The 20,099-nt window shown below is 44.1% G+C and overlaps 9 protein-coding genes across 11 annotated transcripts; 1 reads left to right on the forward strand and 8 right to left on the reverse strand.

Annotated features, from left to right (window-relative positions):
* Positions 1 to 3,774: 3,774 nt before the first annotated feature.
* On the reverse strand, positions 3,775 to 4,698 carry RB195_008075 (uncharacterized protein; the record flags this gene model as incomplete). The annotated part of the gene is made up of 4 exons (XM_064194426.1): positions 3,775 to 3,851; positions 3,907 to 3,944; positions 4,353 to 4,456; positions 4,588 to 4,698. The coding sequence occupies 4 exons, from the start codon at positions 4,696 to 4,698 to the stop codon at positions 3,775 to 3,777; spliced, it is 330 nt and encodes a 109-aa protein (XP_064045571.1).
* A 322-nt stretch (positions 4,699 to 5,020) lies between these two features.
* On the reverse strand, positions 5,021 to 5,686 carry RB195_008076 (uncharacterized protein; the record flags this gene model as incomplete). The annotated part of the gene is made up of 2 exons (XM_064194427.1): positions 5,021 to 5,297; positions 5,646 to 5,686. The coding sequence occupies 2 exons, from the start codon at positions 5,684 to 5,686 to the stop codon at positions 5,021 to 5,023; spliced, it is 318 nt and encodes a 105-aa protein (XP_064045572.1).
* Positions 5,687 to 5,745: 59 nt separating this feature from the next.
* On the forward strand, positions 5,746 to 6,144 carry RB195_008077 (uncharacterized protein; the record flags this gene model as incomplete). The annotated part of the gene is made up of 1 exon (XM_064194428.1): positions 5,746 to 6,144. One exon carries the CDS (start codon positions 5,746 to 5,748, stop codon positions 6,142 to 6,144), a length of 399 nt encoding a protein of 132 aa, XP_064045573.1.
* Positions 6,145 to 8,540: 2,396 nt separating this feature from the next.
* On the reverse strand, positions 8,541 to 9,867 carry RB195_008078 (uncharacterized protein; the record flags this gene model as incomplete). 2 transcript variants are annotated; one of them, XM_064194430.1, is made up of 2 exons in its annotated part: positions 8,541 to 9,266; positions 9,376 to 9,867. In XM_064194430.1, the coding sequence occupies 2 exons, from the start codon at positions 9,865 to 9,867 to the stop codon at positions 8,541 to 8,543; spliced, it is 1,218 nt and encodes a 405-aa protein (XP_064045574.1). The 2 variants fall into 2 exon arrangements, with proteins under 2 accessions (XP_064045574.1, XP_064045575.1); XM_064194429.1 differs by having other exon boundaries at positions 9,124 to 9,867.
* Positions 9,868 to 9,964: 97 nt separating this feature from the next.
* RB195_008079 (uncharacterized protein) lies at positions 9,965 to 10,351 on the reverse strand (the record flags this gene model as incomplete). Its single annotated transcript, XM_064194431.1, has 1 exon — positions 9,965 to 10,351. The coding sequence occupies one exon, from the start codon at positions 10,349 to 10,351 to the stop codon at positions 9,965 to 9,967; it is 387 nt and encodes a 128-aa protein (XP_064045576.1).
* A 375-nt stretch (positions 10,352 to 10,726) lies between these two features.
* RB195_008080 (uncharacterized protein) lies at positions 10,727 to 11,176 on the reverse strand (the record flags this gene model as incomplete). Its single annotated transcript, XM_064194432.1, has 1 exon — positions 10,727 to 11,176. One exon carries the CDS (start codon positions 11,174 to 11,176, stop codon positions 10,727 to 10,729), a length of 450 nt encoding a protein of 149 aa, XP_064045577.1.
* A 2,565-nt stretch (positions 11,177 to 13,741) lies between these two features.
* On the reverse strand, positions 13,742 to 16,258 carry RB195_008081 (uncharacterized protein; the record flags this gene model as incomplete). The annotated part of the gene is made up of 8 exons (XM_064194433.1): positions 13,742 to 13,795; positions 13,866 to 14,020; positions 14,103 to 14,279; positions 14,394 to 14,487; positions 14,603 to 14,739; positions 14,898 to 15,021; positions 15,116 to 15,245; positions 16,137 to 16,258. 8 exons carry the CDS (start codon positions 16,256 to 16,258, stop codon positions 13,742 to 13,744), a joined length of 993 nt encoding a protein of 330 aa, XP_064045578.1.
* Positions 16,259 to 17,640: 1,382 nt separating this feature from the next.
* On the reverse strand, positions 17,641 to 18,021 carry RB195_008082 (uncharacterized protein; the record flags this gene model as incomplete). Its single annotated transcript, XM_064194434.1, has 1 exon — positions 17,641 to 18,021. One exon carries the CDS (start codon positions 18,019 to 18,021, stop codon positions 17,641 to 17,643), a length of 381 nt encoding a protein of 126 aa, XP_064045579.1.
* An 80-nt stretch (positions 18,022 to 18,101) lies between these two features.
* RB195_008083 (uncharacterized protein) lies at positions 18,102 to 20,003 on the reverse strand (the record flags this gene model as incomplete). 2 transcript variants are annotated; one of them, XM_064194436.1, is made up of 2 exons in its annotated part: positions 18,102 to 18,238; positions 18,782 to 20,003. In XM_064194436.1, the coding sequence occupies 2 exons, from the start codon at positions 20,001 to 20,003 to the stop codon at positions 18,102 to 18,104; spliced, it is 1,359 nt and encodes a 452-aa protein (XP_064045580.1). The 2 variants fall into 2 exon arrangements, with proteins under 2 accessions (XP_064045580.1, XP_064045581.1); XM_064194435.1 differs by lacking the exon at positions 18,102 to 18,238 and having other exon boundaries at positions 18,579 to 20,003.
* Positions 20,004 to 20,099: the final 96 nt, after the last annotated feature.

The raw sequence follows: 20,099 nt of genomic DNA on the forward strand, positions 1-20,099 counted from the left end.
TACCTCGATTTATCAAGAAATTGGTTCGTAGAATAACAGAAGAGAAGAAACAGAGTATCCTGGTGCATATTCCAGAATTGAACGATATTTCGGACGCCTTTGGTACACTAAGCTACGTTTTCATAGAAGCGAGACACTCAGACAAAAAGATTGCGCTGCCAAAGATCACAATTGAAGTGACCGAAACGCTCGAAACGGTCCTCATGCAACACGAGCAAATAAATGGCGTGCAGTCCGAGCCCGAGAAGCTTCTCGTACGGCGATTTGTTCCAAAGTTCTCTACGGTTCTTAGGAAAATGATTTCCATATTTCTGATCTGCTTCTCCTTCGCCCAAATCTTAATTCGACCATTATTAGACTTCTTGAAATATAACGAATATCTCAGCACAGTCCTCGACAACATGATCCACCCTGTGCACTACTGCGTAGAGCTACTACAGATCAACTCTGATGAAACAGTGTTGTGTTTACTTCATTGCATTGTTCAAACTTGACAATCTTGCATTTTTATCCTTCTTTGTGATGGTCACTCTTTCTACTGGGGCCGTCTTCAGCATTGTCATGGGTATCCGTAGGCTGTGGAATCCTGCTTCTGATGGCATGATATTTCTCCCATCCAGGGTCAAGCGTGAGTTGAGAATTTCTCAACAGGGGTCGTAAAAGGTGTGTCGGATCAGGGGGGGTCCTAAGAGGGGGTCGAAAAATTGAGAAAAAATTAAACTAGGGATCGGAAAATCAGAAAAAATGTTAGGAGCAAAGAGAAAAGGAAGACGGGTTGTCGATTTAGAATAAACATATATTAAGGCGTACAAAATTTAGTGTAATTTATGTATACAACGTTCAGCAGAAAAACATAAGTGAAAACTGCTTTTTTCAGACGTAGTGCTGTAACTTGAAGGAGGATCAGCAGTGAATGGCATGTTTTCACCGCATATCAGAATATATTCACAACTGAAACGTATTCTAAGGTTTTTTTTTTCAGGTCCCATTATCTGCGACTAAAAAATGGAAGTTGTCTCGAGGAAGAAAAAACGTCAATGATGCACATTCAGCATTTGAGTTCAAAATAAATTCGTTTAATATTTGAATAAACGATTGCAGAAGACTCGCGGTTGCGGTTGAGGAAGACTATTGTAGCATAAATAGTTAAGCCAAAAAAGGTACACAAACCACAAAATGGTTTTTTAAAAATTTATTCTTTCTAATCCCGATAATGAAACTACTGCGCTTTTTGAGCTAGTCTTAAAAATGGACGACTTAGCACTTTTTTTTGCTGCTCTAACTTAAGCTTGATGACCTCGGAGTCGCTTCGGCGGCACAAACCGTAGAAAATCATATGTCGTCATACGTGCAAGGCGGTAAGGGACTCGCCATTACCTGAACGAAAAGGAAAGCCTTCAGAAAGGAGAAAGAAGAAGCTCGTAGACAAAGGAAACGTACCAGTGGCAATAGCATCTTTTCTAAAATATCAAGATTTCTATAAACAAGCCTCTCGATTACTTTTGAGTTAGCACAAACAGTTGAAATCTTGAATAAATGTGATCCATAATAAATAACGTGAAATGTTGTAGGGATGGTAAAATAGAAAACAAGTTATTTTAAATGCAAATAACTGCCTAAAAGTTTTGATCCTTTCAAAAAATCGACTTTATTGTCAAACCTATCAAGTCTAAACACTACAAAATTGTGTGTTACTAATTTATAAGAAAGAAATGAAACTACCCAGAGGTGGCTTCGTATTCAGTACTAAGAGACCATAGGAAGGAATCTTCATAGCTTGCACATTGCTTCGGCACTCTTCCATTACAGCCAATTCAATATATTGAAGATCCGCAGTGCTGCGGAAACGTAGCATTGAAAATTCGCCTAGGAACGGATGACAAACGAGATCTTCAGAAGCTAACAGAAGTGTAAGAGCACTAAGTAAAAGTAGAAGCATAGCTGCAATGAAAAGCAAGTACGCTGGCTCAAGTTGGTAAGTGTAGTACAGATAGAGTGCATTATGCGTGACCTTTCACTATCGATCGCTTATTTATGCGCGATTGCAAAGACATCGATAAGGACATCTGTTAATTGGCCATTACATGCTCTGTTGAAATAAGGGCTGATGTTGGTGATTAACTTAATTGGATGCCTTAACACGATGCCGCGCTGTTTTCATTGTGACGGTCAGGGATCAATCTCTGCCAAAGGTTCTGTTTTTGCATTTAGCGTAAAAGAATTTAAAGAGCACATTTCTCATCCGACAGCAACGAACTTATTACTTACAGTCAAAAAAGCAATTCTGATGCTGCTATTGAGCGAAAAAAAGACATCTACAGGCGCAATTAGGGTCAAAATTAGTACAAAGTGGGCTCCACGAGTTTCTGAATATCCACGCTCAAAGTGAATTTTATGCAATAAAACTGGCTGCGATCTGTAGAGAGAAAGATTTCCTCTATATTTCTACAAAGTTTGATTCCTTTAGCTTTCCTAGTCTTTTTGAAACCTAGTTGAGAAAAATCATAATTTTTGCCTCAAATTTTCGAGTTTTCCTCAACTAGAACTTTTGAGAGAACCAGAACACCTACAGAGGCCAAACTTTGCAGATGGGGGTTTTCCTTGATGCTCTATCCAAATATGGAGTCGAATTTTTTTTAAAGAAGTTAGTTGAGAAAAAGTTGAGAAAAATGCCAAATTTCTCAACTTTTTCTCAACTAGATTTCAAAAAAACCAGAAAGTCCCTGGAAAAGATTTTTTGACCATTTTGTAGCGCAAATCTTCCACTACACAACGCAGCCAGCTTTATCTTCCTATGTCTCTTCGTTAATGAGTTATTCATGTTTATTTCAAGGTAACAAAATCCGACCTGTCCAGCAGTAATTTCCAATTAAGACCTGGTTTTAATTGCTAAAATAACCTCTATATAACAATTGTATGTAGACAGTGCTCTAAATACAATTTCAAAAAATTGCCGGTGAAATGTTCTCCTCAGTGATTTTTTTTCGGTGTTGCAAAAATCTAGATTCCGGCGGGGATCGAACTCTCATCCGTTCATTTCCATTGTCGATAAGTAAAATTGTTTGTTAATAACTGGAAATAGTGTGGGAATTGTTTTAAAAGGTGTTCTCCTTCTTTTCTAACTGTTTTTTCGTTTTGCAAAAATAATGATTCCGGCTGGGATCGAACTTTTGAGCATCTCTATCAATGTCAAACAGTACAGTTGAGTCTTTCTTTATTATCTTGATACGCCTTTTAATCTTCTCGCCTAATGACAATCATTTATTGGATCTTTTACACACTAATTGCAGTATTTAAAGATGTACCAGGATATTTCCGCCCTTACTCCTGAGGAGAGCTTCATGCGTTTAAAGAATTTAACTCCGAACCAAAACCTTCAGTGGAGTGGCTGGCAAAGAAGAAAAAGTTGAGCGATGCATGGCTCACATCTCAACCTAAGACGACGACGACGACAGCTTCACCCTCTGATCGATTCTCTACTATTCTTTTCGCAGTACTCGGATTCCTCGCTTTGATAACGCTCATCGCGCTAGTGGTAAAGGTTTTTTGCAAACACTTTTTCCCAGTCCATTTGAGAGCTTTTTGAATTTCGTTTCAAAATGTTTTCTGCTATTATCATTATTTCTGCTTAGACTTGGGCTGTGAAGCGAAACGCTGTGAAACAGCAAAGGAATCATGACCGCGAAGTCCAGGAACATCAAGAACTACTCGAGCAGTCTATTCGCTCGAGGTCTGCTGCTCGAAAGAGAAAATTTAAAAAATTTATTAAATTTATTATATATGTAAATTCCAATAAACATCTTGCTCTGTTGTCTTCTCACTGCACTGTTCCACATCTCCATACGAGCTACCTGGAACACACCTCATTACAGAAAATCTACAGAAAATCAAAGACAATATTCTAACCATGTTTAGATCGATCCATCGAGAGGTTGAATGCTTTTCTACCTCAATTATTTTTCTTGATTTTCTCCCATCTGGCACACGTCACGCGGCATCTTGAACATATAATTAACATGAACATATAATTTCTAGTTATTATTTATTCCATTAATATCGCTGTATTGCAATATGTATTTTGTCTTACTTGTAGCATTTAATATTTTTTAAAATAATTTATTATTTGTTTATTACATCGCATTATTTTGATTTATTTATTAGGCGTTTATTTGTTTCTTAAATTCTTATTATAGCCAAATTTTGATTGCCGTGTGGACAGCTATACTGGTAGGAACGAGATGAGGGGGTCGTTTTTGGGAGGGATTTTCCCCAACTATACACTTGACCTTGCTCCCATCTCAATGAAAGAAGCCTGAAGAAGAGGAAGAAGATTAGAAATGCTATAATCATACCCTGCATTCTTGCCACCACTCTGTATGGATCCGTTGGGTTTCTTGGTTTCAGGGCGTTCGGCTTTGCCGTTGGGAATGACCAGGTTGTCTTTGATTCCTCGTCTCTAAGTACTGAGTACCTGACCAAGAGGTATGGCATGCGCCTTGCCAACTATCCTCCAAAGACTCTTTAAATCATGATCCGTCCAACATATTTCAGCTGTATCATATTCAACATGCCTTCACAACGGTTTACCGCCTCATAGTGGCGTGAAGGTGACTCTGGGCGTCGAACTGCGATGCACAGCGGAGGTTCGTCCTCCGGCAGGGTCTCCCAAGTTGAGAAGGAGTACGACACATCCGACATTCCGACTTCTCGAAATCGGAAGCCTAGCTAAGATTCACCACCGTCTTGGCAAAATGTCCCAACGTTGCTCCCTGATCCATATAGGTTGGGCGATGACCTGTGGTGAAAATCAAGCTCGCCGTAGCATGGCTGCTTAGTTTGGAGAAAAGCCTTTTTGCTACTCCAGTATATGCACTGCCTCAGTACCCTGCACACTGGGCCCTGCCGTCTCAGACGTCGGACGGTATGGCGACCGGTGAGAGGCGATCAAATCTCAGGTTGCTCAGGACGTCATTGATTCTGGACCAAGGCGACACATGCACGACTTGAAATGGAGACTGTCTCAGACGCGAGAACGGTGTCCACAGACGCTGACCTGCATGCCGTTTCCGAAGCTGCAGAGCGTATCAAATTTCACTGATTGATGATTGATCTGCAGGAGACCAAGTGCAGAAGGAGCGACAGGTGAATGACGGTATACTCGTCTTTCGTGGAGAGAAGGTTCCGTCGCGAAATGTAGGCGGTGCTGGTTTTGTTGTGTACCCATCTGTCGTCCATTTTGTCGATTCTCACGGAATTCTGTCACCTCGTCTGGCCATTCTTCGCCTTCGCCCTCTGCGCTAAAAACCCATCAGTATCATCAACTGCAACTCACCAACATCAGCAGTTGATGATTCTGAACTGGACACGTTTTACGAGGAGCTGGAGGAAGTAATCCGCGAGAAGTCCTTCTACAAATTCGTTGTCGGAGACTTCAACGCAAAACTAGGAAGGGCCACAGGAGAGGAATAGAGATTTGGAAGATTTGGACTAGGGGACCGGAATGAAAATGGCAATCGTCTCGCCGGGCTGTTGTCCGCCGCTTGCCTCTTTCATGGGAACTCTCTTTTCATGAAAAAAGATCATTGTCGGCGGACATGGGAATCGCCCAATGGCGCGACTCGCGCGGAGATCGACCACATACTCACCAACCGGGGGTGGTGTCTACTTGGCGTCTCAGTATCACCATCCTTTTGTAGTGGTTCTGATCACCATCTTCTTCGTGCGAAAATACGACTTAGCCACACGATGGAAAAGTACATCTGCTATCGGCAACGAAGGAGAAAAGAAGTCGTCTACGACGATTGCGTACTCGAGGACTCCTTGTCCCAAGGTGACTGGCACGTCGAGGACTACGAGATGCTGCTCAGAGGATTACGAGCTTGTACTGAGCTTGCCTCGAAGCCACGCACGACAAACTTGGATCGAATTTCGAAGACCACCAAGAGATTGTTGGAAAGAAGAAGAGCTTTGAGGCTTGATCCGAATGCATCGCACATTGAGCGGTTAGTAGCAAACACTAGCAGCAGAAAAGCATTGCAGAAGGATCTTTTGAAAGACAGGCAGAAGAAGATTCTAGAAGCAGCACAAAGAAGAACGAGTCTAAAGAAATCTAAGAAGAAGCCTCAGGGATCTCCGCTAATATAATATTCCGCTATCAGCCTTGCTGAGCGAAGACAGGACTCGCACATCTTCTCGTCGCGGGATGGAAATCATTACGGAGAGGTTCTACTCGAACCTTTTCCGCTCATCAACTCTTGTGTCAAGCCTGATCATCCCCAGTGGTGAAGCTCCACCACATTCTCCCTTCAGAAGTACGAGTCGCTACCAAGTGCATGAAACCTGGCACAGCCTCTGACCTGATTTTATATCAGTATCTCTAGATCTTGGTCATAGAGGATTTTATATCAGTATCAAATCTTATATCAGTAGGCTTTCTTCGGGCTGGTGGCCATCCACCTCACGTAATCTTAGCAGCGTACATGACATCCTACCCTCAGAAAGAAAGGATCCCAGTCAAGTGGAAAACCCGCGATCTGTTCCTATCCACAATATGTATCGAAAGCAAAACATAGATGGGCCGGACACATCATGAGAAGAATCGACGGTAGATGGACTAAAAGAACGCTAGAGTGGATCCCAAGAGAGGCTAAACGCCCCCGAGGGAGGCCGCCAACGAGATGGGGTGACGTGTTCGCTGCACGGATGGACCAGCTGAGAGCTCAGCTAGATACGGCTCAAGGACCTCGTCAACCTCACTCACGAAGCTTGAGAACATCTTGGATGACAATGGCGAGGGAACGAAACGAGTGGAAGAGATGCTGGGGCCCGCACGTCCACTGAAAACGGGCCATCTAAGTATCTAAGTATCTAAGTAAGTATATTATATTATATTATATTATATTATATTATATTATATTATATTATATTATATTATATTACATCAAATTATATACGGGCCGCCTAAAGCAAAATAAGCCTATGCTAAGCCTAAGCAAGCCTAAGCTGGCTGGAAATCCTTCCAGATCGCTTTGAATGAGGGATCTGAAGACCTCTGAAGGAGATGGGTCCAGTTTTCACAACTTTGAACAAACCAGGCCGAAAACACGCAATCAGTAGAGATGCGAGATCGTCTAAGGCAAAATAAGCATATGCTAAGCCTAAGCAAGCCTAAGCTGACTGGAAATCCTTCCAGATCGCTGTGGATGAGGGGTCTGAGGGTTCTCTGAAGGAGATGGGTCCACTTTTCACAACTTTAAACAAACCGGGTAGAAAGCTGTAGAGATGCGGGCTCGCCTAAGGCAAGCCTATGCTAAGCCTAAACAAGCCTAAGCTGGCCGGTTGTCCATCCAGATCGCTGTGGATGAGGGGTTTGAGGGTTCTCTGGAGGAGATGGGTCCACTTTTCACAACTTTAAACAAACCAGGCAGAAAACACGCAACCAGTAGAGATGCGAGATCGCCTAAGGCAAAATAAACCTATGCTAAGCCCAAGCAAGCCTAAGCTGGCCGGTTGTCCTTCCAGATCGCTGTGGATGAGGGGTTTGAGGGTTTTCTGGAGGATCCACTTTTCACAACTTTACCCAAATCAGGCAGAAAACTGTAGAGATGCGGGCTCGCCTTAGGCAAGATAAGCCTATGCTAAGCCTACGCAAGCCTAAGCTGGCCGGTTGTCCATCCGGATGGGTGGTGCAGGAGGGGTTTGAGCGTTCTCTGGAACAGATGGGTCCAGTTCTCACAACTTTACTCAAACCGGGCAGAAGGAAAGATACTGGCTCCAGATACATATAATATAGAACGCGGCGAGTCCACCGGCGACCAAATAGTGCGTCATCGTCGGATACCTATAACATAGGATGCGACGGGTCCACCGGCGTCGAATTGGTACGCCGGCGCAAGATACTTATAGAAGGGGGTGCGACGGGTCCACCGGCGTCGAATTCCGGTGGTGAGGTGTAGATGGTGTAGAAGTATCGCACAGTAACTTCGTGTGCATGTCGCAAAAGGTAAGTGGGACGTTTCATAGTCCACCTTCCGCGTCCTTTTCACCTCTACAACTCTTCCGTTCTTCAGAAAGTGGAAACACGAATGCTAACTGTTGCTGAAATAGTAGCCAAATGTTTACATAATCTGATGTGCAAAGTTATATTTACTAGTACGATGATGTTGTTCACTTTATTTTATGTGAAGCATCATTCTGTAATATTCTGTAATTGGGGGAAACCTACACTTTGAGTAATGATTCCAAGTCGTATCTATATTGCATTGGTATTGAAAGAGTGCTTAAAGGTGAAGTTTGTATGTTCTTCAAATGTAGAACTGACGCGCATACAAAGAAAACTATGAATTTTTGCCTAAGTTAGCTTTAAGAAAAAGAAGAAAACATTGTTAGAAAATCACAATTCTAATTTTACAGAAAATGTCGCCATTATTAATTTATTCTCATTAATCAGTGATGGCGAGCGGAGCGAACACCACAAAAAGTCTGAAGTCCGGCTTTAGCCGGCCGGACGTTCAATTATATATGTATATATATCACCTTGATCACCTTGACTCTCGTTGATCTTCGAACTGGTCGAGCGGGCGCCAATAATTCTTCCATTTGTCCCGATCGCGTGCCAGAGTAGCCCAGTGGTTCCTCCTTTTGCGTGGGGCACGAAGAGCATCATACTTTTCTCTGACGGACTTCGTGAAGAAATCTGACCATCGGGTCGGCGGTCTTCCTGTAGTGCGCTTAATATCGCGGGGAACCTGGTCGCTCACGGCCCTGGTCCAATGGTTGTCGCTAAAGCGCATCACGTGTCCGGCCCACCTTATTTTACTTTCCTTGGCAAACGCGACGGCGTCTCTAATCTTCGATCGTTGACGTAGGAGAGAACTTCGAATCCCGTCCCTCACTTGCGTGAAACGGGATACTCCTAGCATCACTCTCTCAACTGCGCGTTCAATGACGCTCACCGCGTTTTCTTCCTGCTTGCGAAATGCCCAGGTTTCCGAAGCATAGGTCAAAGCAGGAAGTACGGTGGTGTTGAAGAGGTGAGCACGGAGCCGGATGTTCCTGGTCTTCTTCACTACATCCTCGATGCTCTTGTACGCTCCCCAAGCCGCTGGTCTCCTCCTGCCCAGCTCAGGGGTCAGGTCGTTCATCATGTTCAATTCCCGACCCAGATATACGTACCAGATGCATTCGGATATGTTCGGTCCCTTGAGCGTAAATGGGGGATCCGAGACCCATCCGTTGAGCATGAACATCGTTTTTTGGAGATTCAGCTGAAGACCGATGCATCCACATGTTTCGTCGAATTATCACGTCAATGATGATGTTCTTGTAGAATGGCGAAATTGCAGTCGTGAAGTTCCCGTACAACTCTCGAAGTACCTTTATGTACTGAGTAGGGACGCCCTGGTTGTCCAAGGCTTCTACGACCGCTTCCATCTCAACTGAGTCGAAGACCTCCTTCAAGTCGATGAAGGTGAGACAGAGCGGCATCTTGTACTCTCGTGATACCTCGGTGAGTTTCGAAACAGTGTGAATGTGATCAATCGTGCTGAATCCTTTTCGAAACCCTGCTCGCTCGCATGGATGCGCTTCATCCAAGACTTTTTCAATCCTTTTAAGGATCACTCTTGTAAAGAGCTTGTAGATGACAGACAGTAGGCAGATTGGACGATAGTTGCCGATGTCATGTGGATCTCCCTTTTTATACAACAACACGGTCTTGCTGGTCTTCCTCTGTTTAGGAACCTTGCATTCCGACAGATAACGTGTAAAGAGCCTCGCCAAGGTGTTGATGAGTACTGGCGGAAGGCTCTTCAGGTGTTCTGGTCTTATTCTGTCGAGACCGGGTGCCGTACGATTTCTTACCGACATGATAGCATGTCGTATTTCGGACGGGAGAACCTCTGGAATGACTTGTCCGTCTTCCCTCAGATGGTGAGCAGGCAAGTGGACATGGCTGTCGAAGAGATCAGAGTAGAAGTCGTAGATGATTTTCTCCATTCCCCTTCTCGATGCAATGGTTGTTCCCTTCGGGTTCCGGAGAGCAGTCATCCTCATCTTGCGACTGGCGAAGTCTCGAACGGGCATAGCGGATGCTTTTCCCCGCCTCTGCAGCTTCAGCCAGCACTTCTGCTCTTCTCTCTTTAAGGTCTTCCTTTATCGCCTCTCTGCAAAGCCTTGCGAGCTCGGACGAGAGTTCTTGGTTCCCTGCGGCTCGTGCTGCTCCACGCTGGCGTATCAGCTCAAGAGTTTCAAGAGAAAGGCGTCTCTTGGTGGTTTTAGAACTCTCAGCATTCTTTGCGCAGTCGTGAAGGTGTTCAACGAGCCGGTCATATTCCTCGTCAATGTTGTCCATTGCGGAATCTTCCCAAAAGCCGGCTAGCGTAGCGAAGAGATCCCAGTTGATGGTAGTCCTGGGATTTCTCTCTCTGAACTTGGCGGCTTTCTCTGCTCTCCTTGCGAAGAAAATCTTCCTCGGAGGAGGCGATGGTTCGATCCCGTATAGAACTTTGGTACAACGGCGACGTTCGTCAGGCAGAACCTTTTATTGACGATGATATGGTCTATTTCATTACGGTACCCTCCACCGGGTGACTTCCACGTCCAGCGTAGAGAAGAGGGCTTTTGGAATTGCGAGTTCCCATGGATGGTCTTAGTCGTCATGATGAACTCCGAGAGCCTCTCTCCCTGATCATTCCATTGTAGGCCGTGGGTCCCGATGTGAAGTTCCTCAGGCGTTCTCCTTGGGCCAACCTTCGCCAATTATGATCTGGTAAAAGGCATGATCTTCTCGGTAGAACTTCTCCGCGTCCATATAGAAAGCTTCGACTTCTTCTCCTTCGTAGCTTGATGTTGGAGCGTAAGCGACGAAGATAGTCAAAGCTGGTGTTGGACCACATCTTCTCATCTGCAGACGTCCGATTCGGGTCCTAAGTTGTTCGAAAGAGTCGATGTTCTTTGCCATACTCGTGTTGACGACGACGCCAACTCCACCAACACCTCTGTCGCATGTTCCTAAGGGCAGTTCTTCTCCAGTTTCATATACGGCATTGAGAGGGTGACGTCGTCTCGTCTCGGTCAGTCCGATGACGTCGTACTTGATCTTCTTGGCTTGCATAATCAGATCTTCGATGGCCGCTTCCGATGCAAGCGTACGTGCGTTATAAGTACAGATCGCCATTCTAGTCCTTTTCCGTTTTGGTAGCCTACATCACTCCTGCAACCCCGTCCTACCTGGCGCTACCGTACCAGGCTTTCTTCCGGAATCAGGAGACCCTTTTCTGTTACTGTGACATGCAGAAAAATTTTAAATCCCATGGGCAGGTTGCAAGCCTCTAGTCCCATGAGTTTTTGGGAGAACTTTCGTTCTCCCGGAGTGGACATGTGGAGCTTATTTGTTGGAGGCGACTCCAAATCGCCTCCCTTGCACCTCCCAGTCACTTGATTGCAGGCTTTTGGCCGGACCGACGTGCAGGATACAAGGATGTCCTGAGTCAGTTCTGGCTCAGCAGAAACAGGAAGTCCATCCCTTGAATCCACCTGCGTCTCAGGGCAGGTACAAGGTCGTTTTTAGTTCGCGATTAGCCCCCTATTCGCCACACAAGGACGCGCCACGTAGCCTTGCGACTAACCGGCTGTGATCCCTCTAATGAGGGAACTCTCCTCTGTAACGAAGTTTAGAAACGTAGCTGTTATTTTTAAATTGTATGTTAAATCAGTTAAAGTTAAAGTAACGATATCGGCTAGAGAGGAATCGGAAATCCCAATTACTTAGTTTCTCAGATCTGCAAGAAAAAGGTGTTCTATATTTGAGAAACGTCAGAAGAAAAAATATTTCAGAAGAGAATAGAAATATTTCCGTGCTTCAATATGTTGTTCTAACGTGTGTTGACGTCTACTACCGTATCCGGATGGTTATTCAGTGAAAAGCAATTGAATCACAATAACAAGTTAATTATTCATTCAAAAACCTTTGTGGTTTGTTTAGATCACTTTGACGGCGGTAGTTACAATTGAATTATTTGAGTTGGTAACGAATATATCATTATTGAACGACGAACCTTTTAAACAATGATTTGCTGTACTTGGAAATCAGAGAACGAGTACTGTTCATTTAGTAGATTTTTCGGCCCACAATTTTTCTAGATTACTTGTAGTAAGTTCCGAAAAGTTCAACCGAATATTCTGAAACGTTTTTGGTTTCGCTTCCAGGCCAATAAGTCCCAAAAAAGACCGGTCTAGTTTTGTAGAGTCTAAAAACGAATATAACTTCAAACGAAAGCAACAAGCATTTACCACAATCGTCTGAAGGTGTATTAATCACTCTCCCGCAATCTTTTCAGTAGCATCATGTGTATCCTCAATAATTTGTAACGGAATCGGTGATAATAGATGTGATTTTCCTCGATAGCCCTCAAAATGTTATATACTACTTTCTTCGCTTTTTTAAATTTACTCTAGTCTTAACATAAATTTTGCTTCATGAATTTCCAAATATAATTTCTCCCCAGGAGTACTCTATTTTCGGCAGAGACAGTCGATAACAATTTCTGTTGATGTATTATCAAGTTGAAAGAGGATTTGAAAGTTTTTGGATCAGCAAACTAGTTTTCGTAGGTGATCGATAAGCAATTCTCTCATTAAGGATGCAGGTTTATTTAACGACAATCACAAACTCTCCAGCATTATTTCCCGTTTTACAAGTTGGAGTTATTAAAGTCCTAAAGGATAACCGGTCCCCTTCTTCCAGTTCTGTCGGATGTCCGAGCTCCAGTTTCCATTTTCTCTGAGTAGATGCTGATGGAATTTTCTTTCATCTTGGTAATAAACTCTCCCTATTATAGTGCATTATCGCCGATTAATTCCATAGTTTCTTTTAACGGAAACCATTTTTAACCGTAATAATAAAGTAATGGAAGCAAATATTCCTTTCTAAAATGAGCGCGACATTTCAGCACAATATATCTCATTCATAGATATATGAAGTTTGTAATCTCTATGCCGTCGAATATTCCAAGTCTGACCTCAAGTGGAATTAGATGAAATCTTTTGATAACCGATAACCGTCCGGAACGTTGCACGTTATCTCAGAGAAACAAGAGTTCCCAGATTCACTGAAAATTGAATTAGTTTTTTATTCCTTTCAAGAATATAGACATGTACAATGAATAAATAGGAAATGTTGTGACTTCTGTAAGAAACGTTTTACAAAGAAGATTATCTGTATGTACATTGATTACACTTAGAGCAGGGATATTCATCAGAATGTATAGCGAAACACATAGAATTGACAAATGTCACCCGATGGGGAGCGGCAGGGCAGAAAATATGAAAGGGTTACGTGAGAGCCTTTTGAGGCAATCGTTGATGAGGAAAATTGTATGTGTTGAGTGAAAATAAGTAATGGGGCGGTGATCAATGGAAGCCCAACAGTTATTCTTGTCCTACACAACCGATACATATTAAAAAACAACAATTCGATTACATACACAACGAGAAACGGTCTTTCTACTAGAATAATAACTTATTCGGGGGAAAGATGCATAGTGAGCATAAATAGCGAAAGCAAATCAAAAAACAGTGTGAAAGCTTGATAAAACATGTCAACGACCCGCAATTAATGAACAAAACAAGACTTTCTTCATCTGATCCTAACTGTAGAACTCAAGGATGAAAGAAACGAATGAACACTATTAGATATTGATATTGATATTTGGAGATTACTTTTCACCGAGATATCGCTTGGCTACATATCATACGGAGGAATGAAGTAAAGGTTGAAAGGAGCTTCCCAGTTAAACTGCAAACATTTACATCTTCATTCAACTCGAAGTGACAAAAAGGAAACCAAGCAGTCTTCAAGAGCTTACCTTCTGCTGCCATTCTGTATCTAGTAGTGACCCAAGCGATCCAAGAGTTACAACAGAAACTGTATCTATTTCATCCCCGTAGATCTTGACTTCATCAAATGGAGCAGCATTTTGATCTAATTCGAGATCATGCAAGTGTGATTGTAATCTATCGTCTGCAACAAAAAAAAAATATTTTTCAAAACATTTTTATTCATAAATATGGAAAGACAGGTGCAAGAGGCCCCAGAGACAGACCGTTACCGTCGATGACCAGTTTCTGGAGATTCGCAGTGGAATGCTGATCGTTATCTGTTTCACCTCCACCTTCAATGGAATACAGTCGAAGGTTGTCACGACTGAAATCCTCTAGTCGAACAGTTTCAAATGGAGTGGTTTTTTGACGAGCACACATCACCATGAGCATTACAAGCTCTAAAAGCTGACTTTAGGTCGTTTAACTTAAGATAACCGAATGGGATTAAAATCTGTCTGATTAAAATCTCAAGTAAACGTTTCAATACAAAAAAAAACACCGAATCAACGTACTGATGAAGAGAAGAAGTGAAACTAGAACCAGGGTAATGGCAGAGTTACTAATTCCAAGTTTGGTAACAGTTAATATTTCACCACACCCAACAAGCTGCAATCACAACAATTTTGATGTTTTCCAATGGCACATTGCCATAAATATGCTGATCACTTCAATTTCTTACGAATCTGGAGATCAAGATAGAGTTAACGGACACAAAAACTACCTGTCCGTCATCACCCAACATTGCCTTGGCTCCCTCAGGACATGTACAGAAAGCTCCTTTCCAGAAATCCATGCAAACCATAGTACCACTACAGTAGTCGATCGGTAGCTGTGCGCAAGTGATAAGCAAGCTACATCCTAGGAGAACAAAAAAACTTCAAGGTCTTATACAAAACAACGCTTGAAGAAAGCAATCCCTCAGTAGTCAACAAAAGAACAAAATAAAAAAAATCTACAGACCATATAATGTTGTTCGTAAACCGATTAAACTGGAACTCAGAAAGTAGAAAACATACCATCGAAGACTCCTTCCGACTTCGTAATGGAAACGATGCTCTCATTGCCCGGATCAATAGCCTGGTTTGATGCTCGAAGCAGAGGCAGGTTCTGGTTAGACCAACGATAGGTTCCAACACATCCCTTCAGAAAAAGTTACATGTGAAAACGTTAAGAAGAAACTTCAGCCTAATAACAAAACAAGTAAGACGCTAAACCGCAAAAAAAAAGATAGTGCCTGGAACCCTCCTCCTCCACTGTGTGTACCGAGGAATAACTCGCTGACATGTGGTGCGAACGAATGTGAGTCGAACTGTGGATCTAGCACCTGCGACGTGTAATAGACGTTGTCGATAGATAGCGACGCTCTGGAAAGAGGAGACCACAGTTACTGTCGATGTTTGTCTCAACATCCTGAAAGTTAGTCGAACAAAGAATAAACATTAATAAACACATTAAACTGAAAGGAGTTGGGGAACGGTCGAGAGGTACCCGTATGATGTGCCGCCACATATCCAGAAGGCAAATGGCCGTCGTTAATCCGCCCACACCTCCCTCCTTGGCCATTTCGCCGCGTCTGCTGCTCTTACGAGGAATTTTCTCCTACGCGCAGGCAGCTCTTACGATGCACTTTTAGAATCGAGAGAAAAGGAAAGCGCTCGGTTTTAGATGTTGTTTGAAACTCTATATAAAGTACCAGTCTGAACGTCCGGCTAAAGCCGGACTTCAGACTTTCTGTGGCGCTCGCTTCGCTCCCCTTCACTGACCAACGAAAATCAATATTAGTGCTCTATTCTGAGAAAGTAGACTTGTGCATCTCTATCAATCTTTCTTCTTTTTTATTATAAATAAAGGCAAAAGACGTCATATTTTTCTTTCTAGCCGCGTCATTTCTAGATTTGGAGAATATTCAAGCTTCAGCTTCAAACACATCGATTCCAATATAATGTAGACACACTTAGAAAGTATTACTCGAAATTTGGGTCTTCCTCCCGTTACCCGCCAAGAGCTCTCAATGAATGATGTTTCAGCACAAAATGACGTGAAAGACTTTATCCTACTGATAACGATAACGTTCTACGTCAGATCATATAAACTGTTCGCTACTACTTAAGCCGCCGTTTGGATGCATCTTCCACTTTCTGAGGAAGGCATGCTACAAACTTAAGTCGAAAGGAGAAGGAAATAGACACGCAGAGGAATCATGAAGGTGAAAAGCAACGCGCTCAGTGGCCACAGCTATGAACCGCCCCGTTTACCTTTTGCGACACGCACACGAAGTTATTGAGCGACAATCCGACGCCGGAAGACCTGTCGCACCCTGTTTTATAGCTTCCTGGCGTCGAGACACCACTCCGACGCCGGTGGACCCGTCGCACATCCTTCTATAGGTATCTGGCGCCGGCGCATCAACCCGACGACGTGGGACCCGCCGCATTCCTTTCTCTAGTTATCTGCCGCCAGCGCACCAATAGGACGTCGGTGGATCCGTCGCACCCCCTTCTATAGGTATCTGGCGCCCCCACGCCAATCCGACGCCGGTGGACCCGTCGCACCCCTTCTATAGGTATCTAGCACCGGTTGACCCGTCGCAGCCCCTTCCATAACTATCTGGCACCGGCGCACCAATCTGACATCGGTGGATCCGTCGCACCCCCTTTTTCGAATTTCGTGACACACAGGCAAACACACACACACACATACACACACACGGACTAAGCTTGTTATTATATACCAGTCTGAATGTCCGGCTAAAGCCGGACTTCAGACTTTCGGTGATTTTAGCTTCGCTCCCCTTCACTGATTAATGAAAGTTAATAGTAGTGGTGTTTTCTGTAAAATTAGATTTGTGTTTTTTTTAACAACGCTTTCCTTCTCTTCTTTATATTATAGATTAAGGCGAAAGATTACGGAGTTTTCTTTCTAAACGCGTTAATTCCACATTTGGAGAATATTCAACCATCAGCTACAAACACGCCTTCGATGCCAGAATAATATAGATACAGTTTGAAAGCATTACTCCAAGTATGGGTATTCCTCCTGATTTCTCCCAATAGTTATCACAGAATGATGTTTTAACATTAAATGACGTGAAAGACATTATCCTACTGATAAAGATAACGTTCCACGTCAGATAACATAAACATCTTGCTACTATTTAAGCAGCCGTTTGCATGCGGGTTTCCACTTTTTGAGAACGGCATGCTACCAACTTGAGGCAAACGAAGGAGGAAATAGACACGCGGAGAAGTCGTAAAGGTGAAGAGCAAAGTGCCCTGTGGTCACGGCTATAAAACGGCTGCAACCATTTATCTTTTACGTCATGCACACTGAGTTATTGCGCACCAATGACTGGGTCCACCGACGCCGGTGGATCCGTCGCATCCCATATTATGGATATCTAGCGCCGGCGCACCAATCCGACGCCGGTGGACCCGTCGCACCCTCTTCTATAGGTATCTGACGCCCGTGGACCCGTCACACCCCCTTCCATAGGTATCTGGTGCCGGTGGACCCGTCGCACCCCATTTTCTAGCTTTCTAGCGTCGAGGCACCAACTTGACGCCGGTGGACCCGTCGCACCCCCCTTTTTGAATTTCGTGACTCTCTCACACACGCACACACGCGCACACGCGCACACGCGTACACACACGCGCACGCACGCACGCGCACGTGACAGAATAAGCCCGTTATTATATACATGATCATGATCATGATACTTGTAAGTTAATATAAATGTAGAGTGTTCGTATATCACCTTGATCACCTTGACTCCTGTTGATCTGCGAACTGGTCGAGCGGACGCCAGTAATTCTTCCATTTGTCCCGATCGCGTGCCAGAGTAGCCCAGTGGTTCCTCCTTTTGCGTGGGACACGAAGAGCATCATACTTTTCTCTGAAGGACTTCGTGAAGAAATCTGACCATCGGGTCGGCGGTCTTCCTGTAGTGCGTCTAATATCGCGGGGAACCCAGTCACTCACGGCTCTGGTCCAATGGTTGTCGCTAAAGCGCATCACGTGTCCGGCCCACCTTATTTTACTTTCCTTGGCAAACGCGACGGCGTCTCTAATCTTCGATCGTTGACGTAGGAGAGAACTTCGAATCCCGTCCCTCACTTGCGTGAAACGGGATACTCCTAGCATCACTCTCTCAATTGCGCGTTCAATGACGCTCACTGCGTTTTCTTCCTGCTTGCGAAATGCCCAGGTTTCCGAAGCATAGGTCAAAGCAGGAAGTACGGTGGTGTTGAAGAGGTGAGCACGGAGCCGGGTGTTCCGGGTGCGTGTAAAGAGGGTCCCGGCGGAATTTCCAGCATGCCCCGGTCATGCCTCGTCAAGGCAATTAGCGATGGTGCGTGTCCTAAAGAGATTCACTTTCGTTGGCACCTAAATAACTGACTCTGCTCATCTACCGCTGATCATACGCTGCATCAACGGCTAGGACATAATTCACTATATACTAAATTGTCTTTGAGAATCAGACACATTCACGGCAATTTTGTGACGTGAGGTGATCTCAATTTTGTAATCGTACCAGAAGCAAGAGAAATCCTCACGTGAAATATGAGATAAGGATGTATCTGATAGCTTCAAATTAAGTGCATAAAAATTTTCTTTGAAACGAAATATTCCAGCTCTCAAAAGTAACGGTAATGAGAATTATCGTTATCCTGTAACTCCCAAGTTTTTTTTAGCCTAATTTATTCCTGAACTTCTGCATCTCTGACTTCTTGGAACTTACAGGAAGAGAAAGAGTTCAAATTTGGTAAGATTTCTAGACTTTCTGAAGGAGATATAAAGGCAAACATATTCCCTTTCTTTATTAGAACACCATACAAATCCCATGTACTTCTATCTAACACTATTATTTTTCGACTTATTCGGTCAATTCGACAGCTCACACCACTCTTCTTTACATATTTCCTTGTAACTGCGCAGTTTTCTGCGTCTCTGTGGTAGGAAGGACATCTATGGCGGTTGTCTGCGTCTTCATGAACGACTGGAGCGTGACCTCGTCGAGATATGTTCGCGTATCCGCCGGCATATCCACTGGGCACGTTATGTCTCGGAGGCATTCGCGGAGAATCCGCCGGAACCCTCTTTACCGTTCCCCGGGTGTTCCTGGTCTTCTTCACTACATCCTCGATGCTCTTGTACGCTCCCCAAGCCGCTCTTCTCCTCTTGCCCAGTTCGGGGGTCAGGTCGTTCATCATGTTCGGTTCCCGACCCAGATAAACGTAGCTGGTGCATTCGGATATGTTCGTTCCGTTGAGCGTGAATGGGACATCCGAGACCCATCCGTTGCGCATGAACATCGTCTTTTGCAGATTCAGCTGAAGACCGATGCATCCACATGTTTCGTCGAATTCGGTCAGTATTCGTTCCGCTTGGCTGATGCTGGATGTTATCAGTACGATGTCATCAGCAAAGCGCAAATGGTGTAGCTGCCGACCATCAACATTCACTCCCATGTCGTCCCATTCCAACTTTCTCATTGCGTTCTCGAGGGTGGCTGTGAATATTTTGGGTGAAATTGTATCACCCTGTCGGACTCCCCTCTTCACGTCAATGATGATGTTCTTGTAGAATGGCGAAATTCCGGTCGTGAAGTTACTATACAACTGTCGAAGTACCTTTATGTACTGAGTAGGGACGCCTTGGTTGTCCAAGGCTTCCACGACCGCTTCCATCTCAACTGAGTCGAAGGCCTTCTTCAAGTCGATGAAGGTGAGACAGAGCGGCATCTTGTACTCTCGTGATACCTCGGTGAGTTTCGAAACAGTGTGAATGTGGTCAATCGTGCTGAATCCTTTTCGAAACCCTGCTTGCTCGCATGGCTGTCCTTCATCCAAGACTTTTTCAATCCTATTAAGAATCACTCTTGTAAAGAGCTTGTAGATGACAGACAGTAGGCAGATTGGACGATAGTTGCCGATGTCATGTGCATCTCCCTTTTTATACAACAACACGGTCTTGCTGGTCTTCCTCTGCTTAGGAACCTTGCATTCCGACAGATAACGTGTAAAGAGCCTCGCCAAGGTGTTGATGAGTACTGGCGGAAGGCTCTTCAGGTGTTCTGGTCTTATTCTGTCGGGACCGGGTGCCGTACGATTTTTTACCGACATGATAGCATGTCGTATTTCGGACGGGAGAACCTCTGGAATGACTTGTCCGTCTTCCCTCAGATGGTGAGCAGGCAAGTGGACATGGCTGTCGAAGAG

This window comes from Necator americanus, chromosome III (assembly GCF_031761385.1).
Source record: "Necator americanus strain Aroian chromosome III, whole genome shotgun sequence".
Lineage (NCBI taxonomy): Eukaryota > Metazoa > Nematoda > Chromadorea > Rhabditida > Ancylostomatidae > Necator > Necator americanus.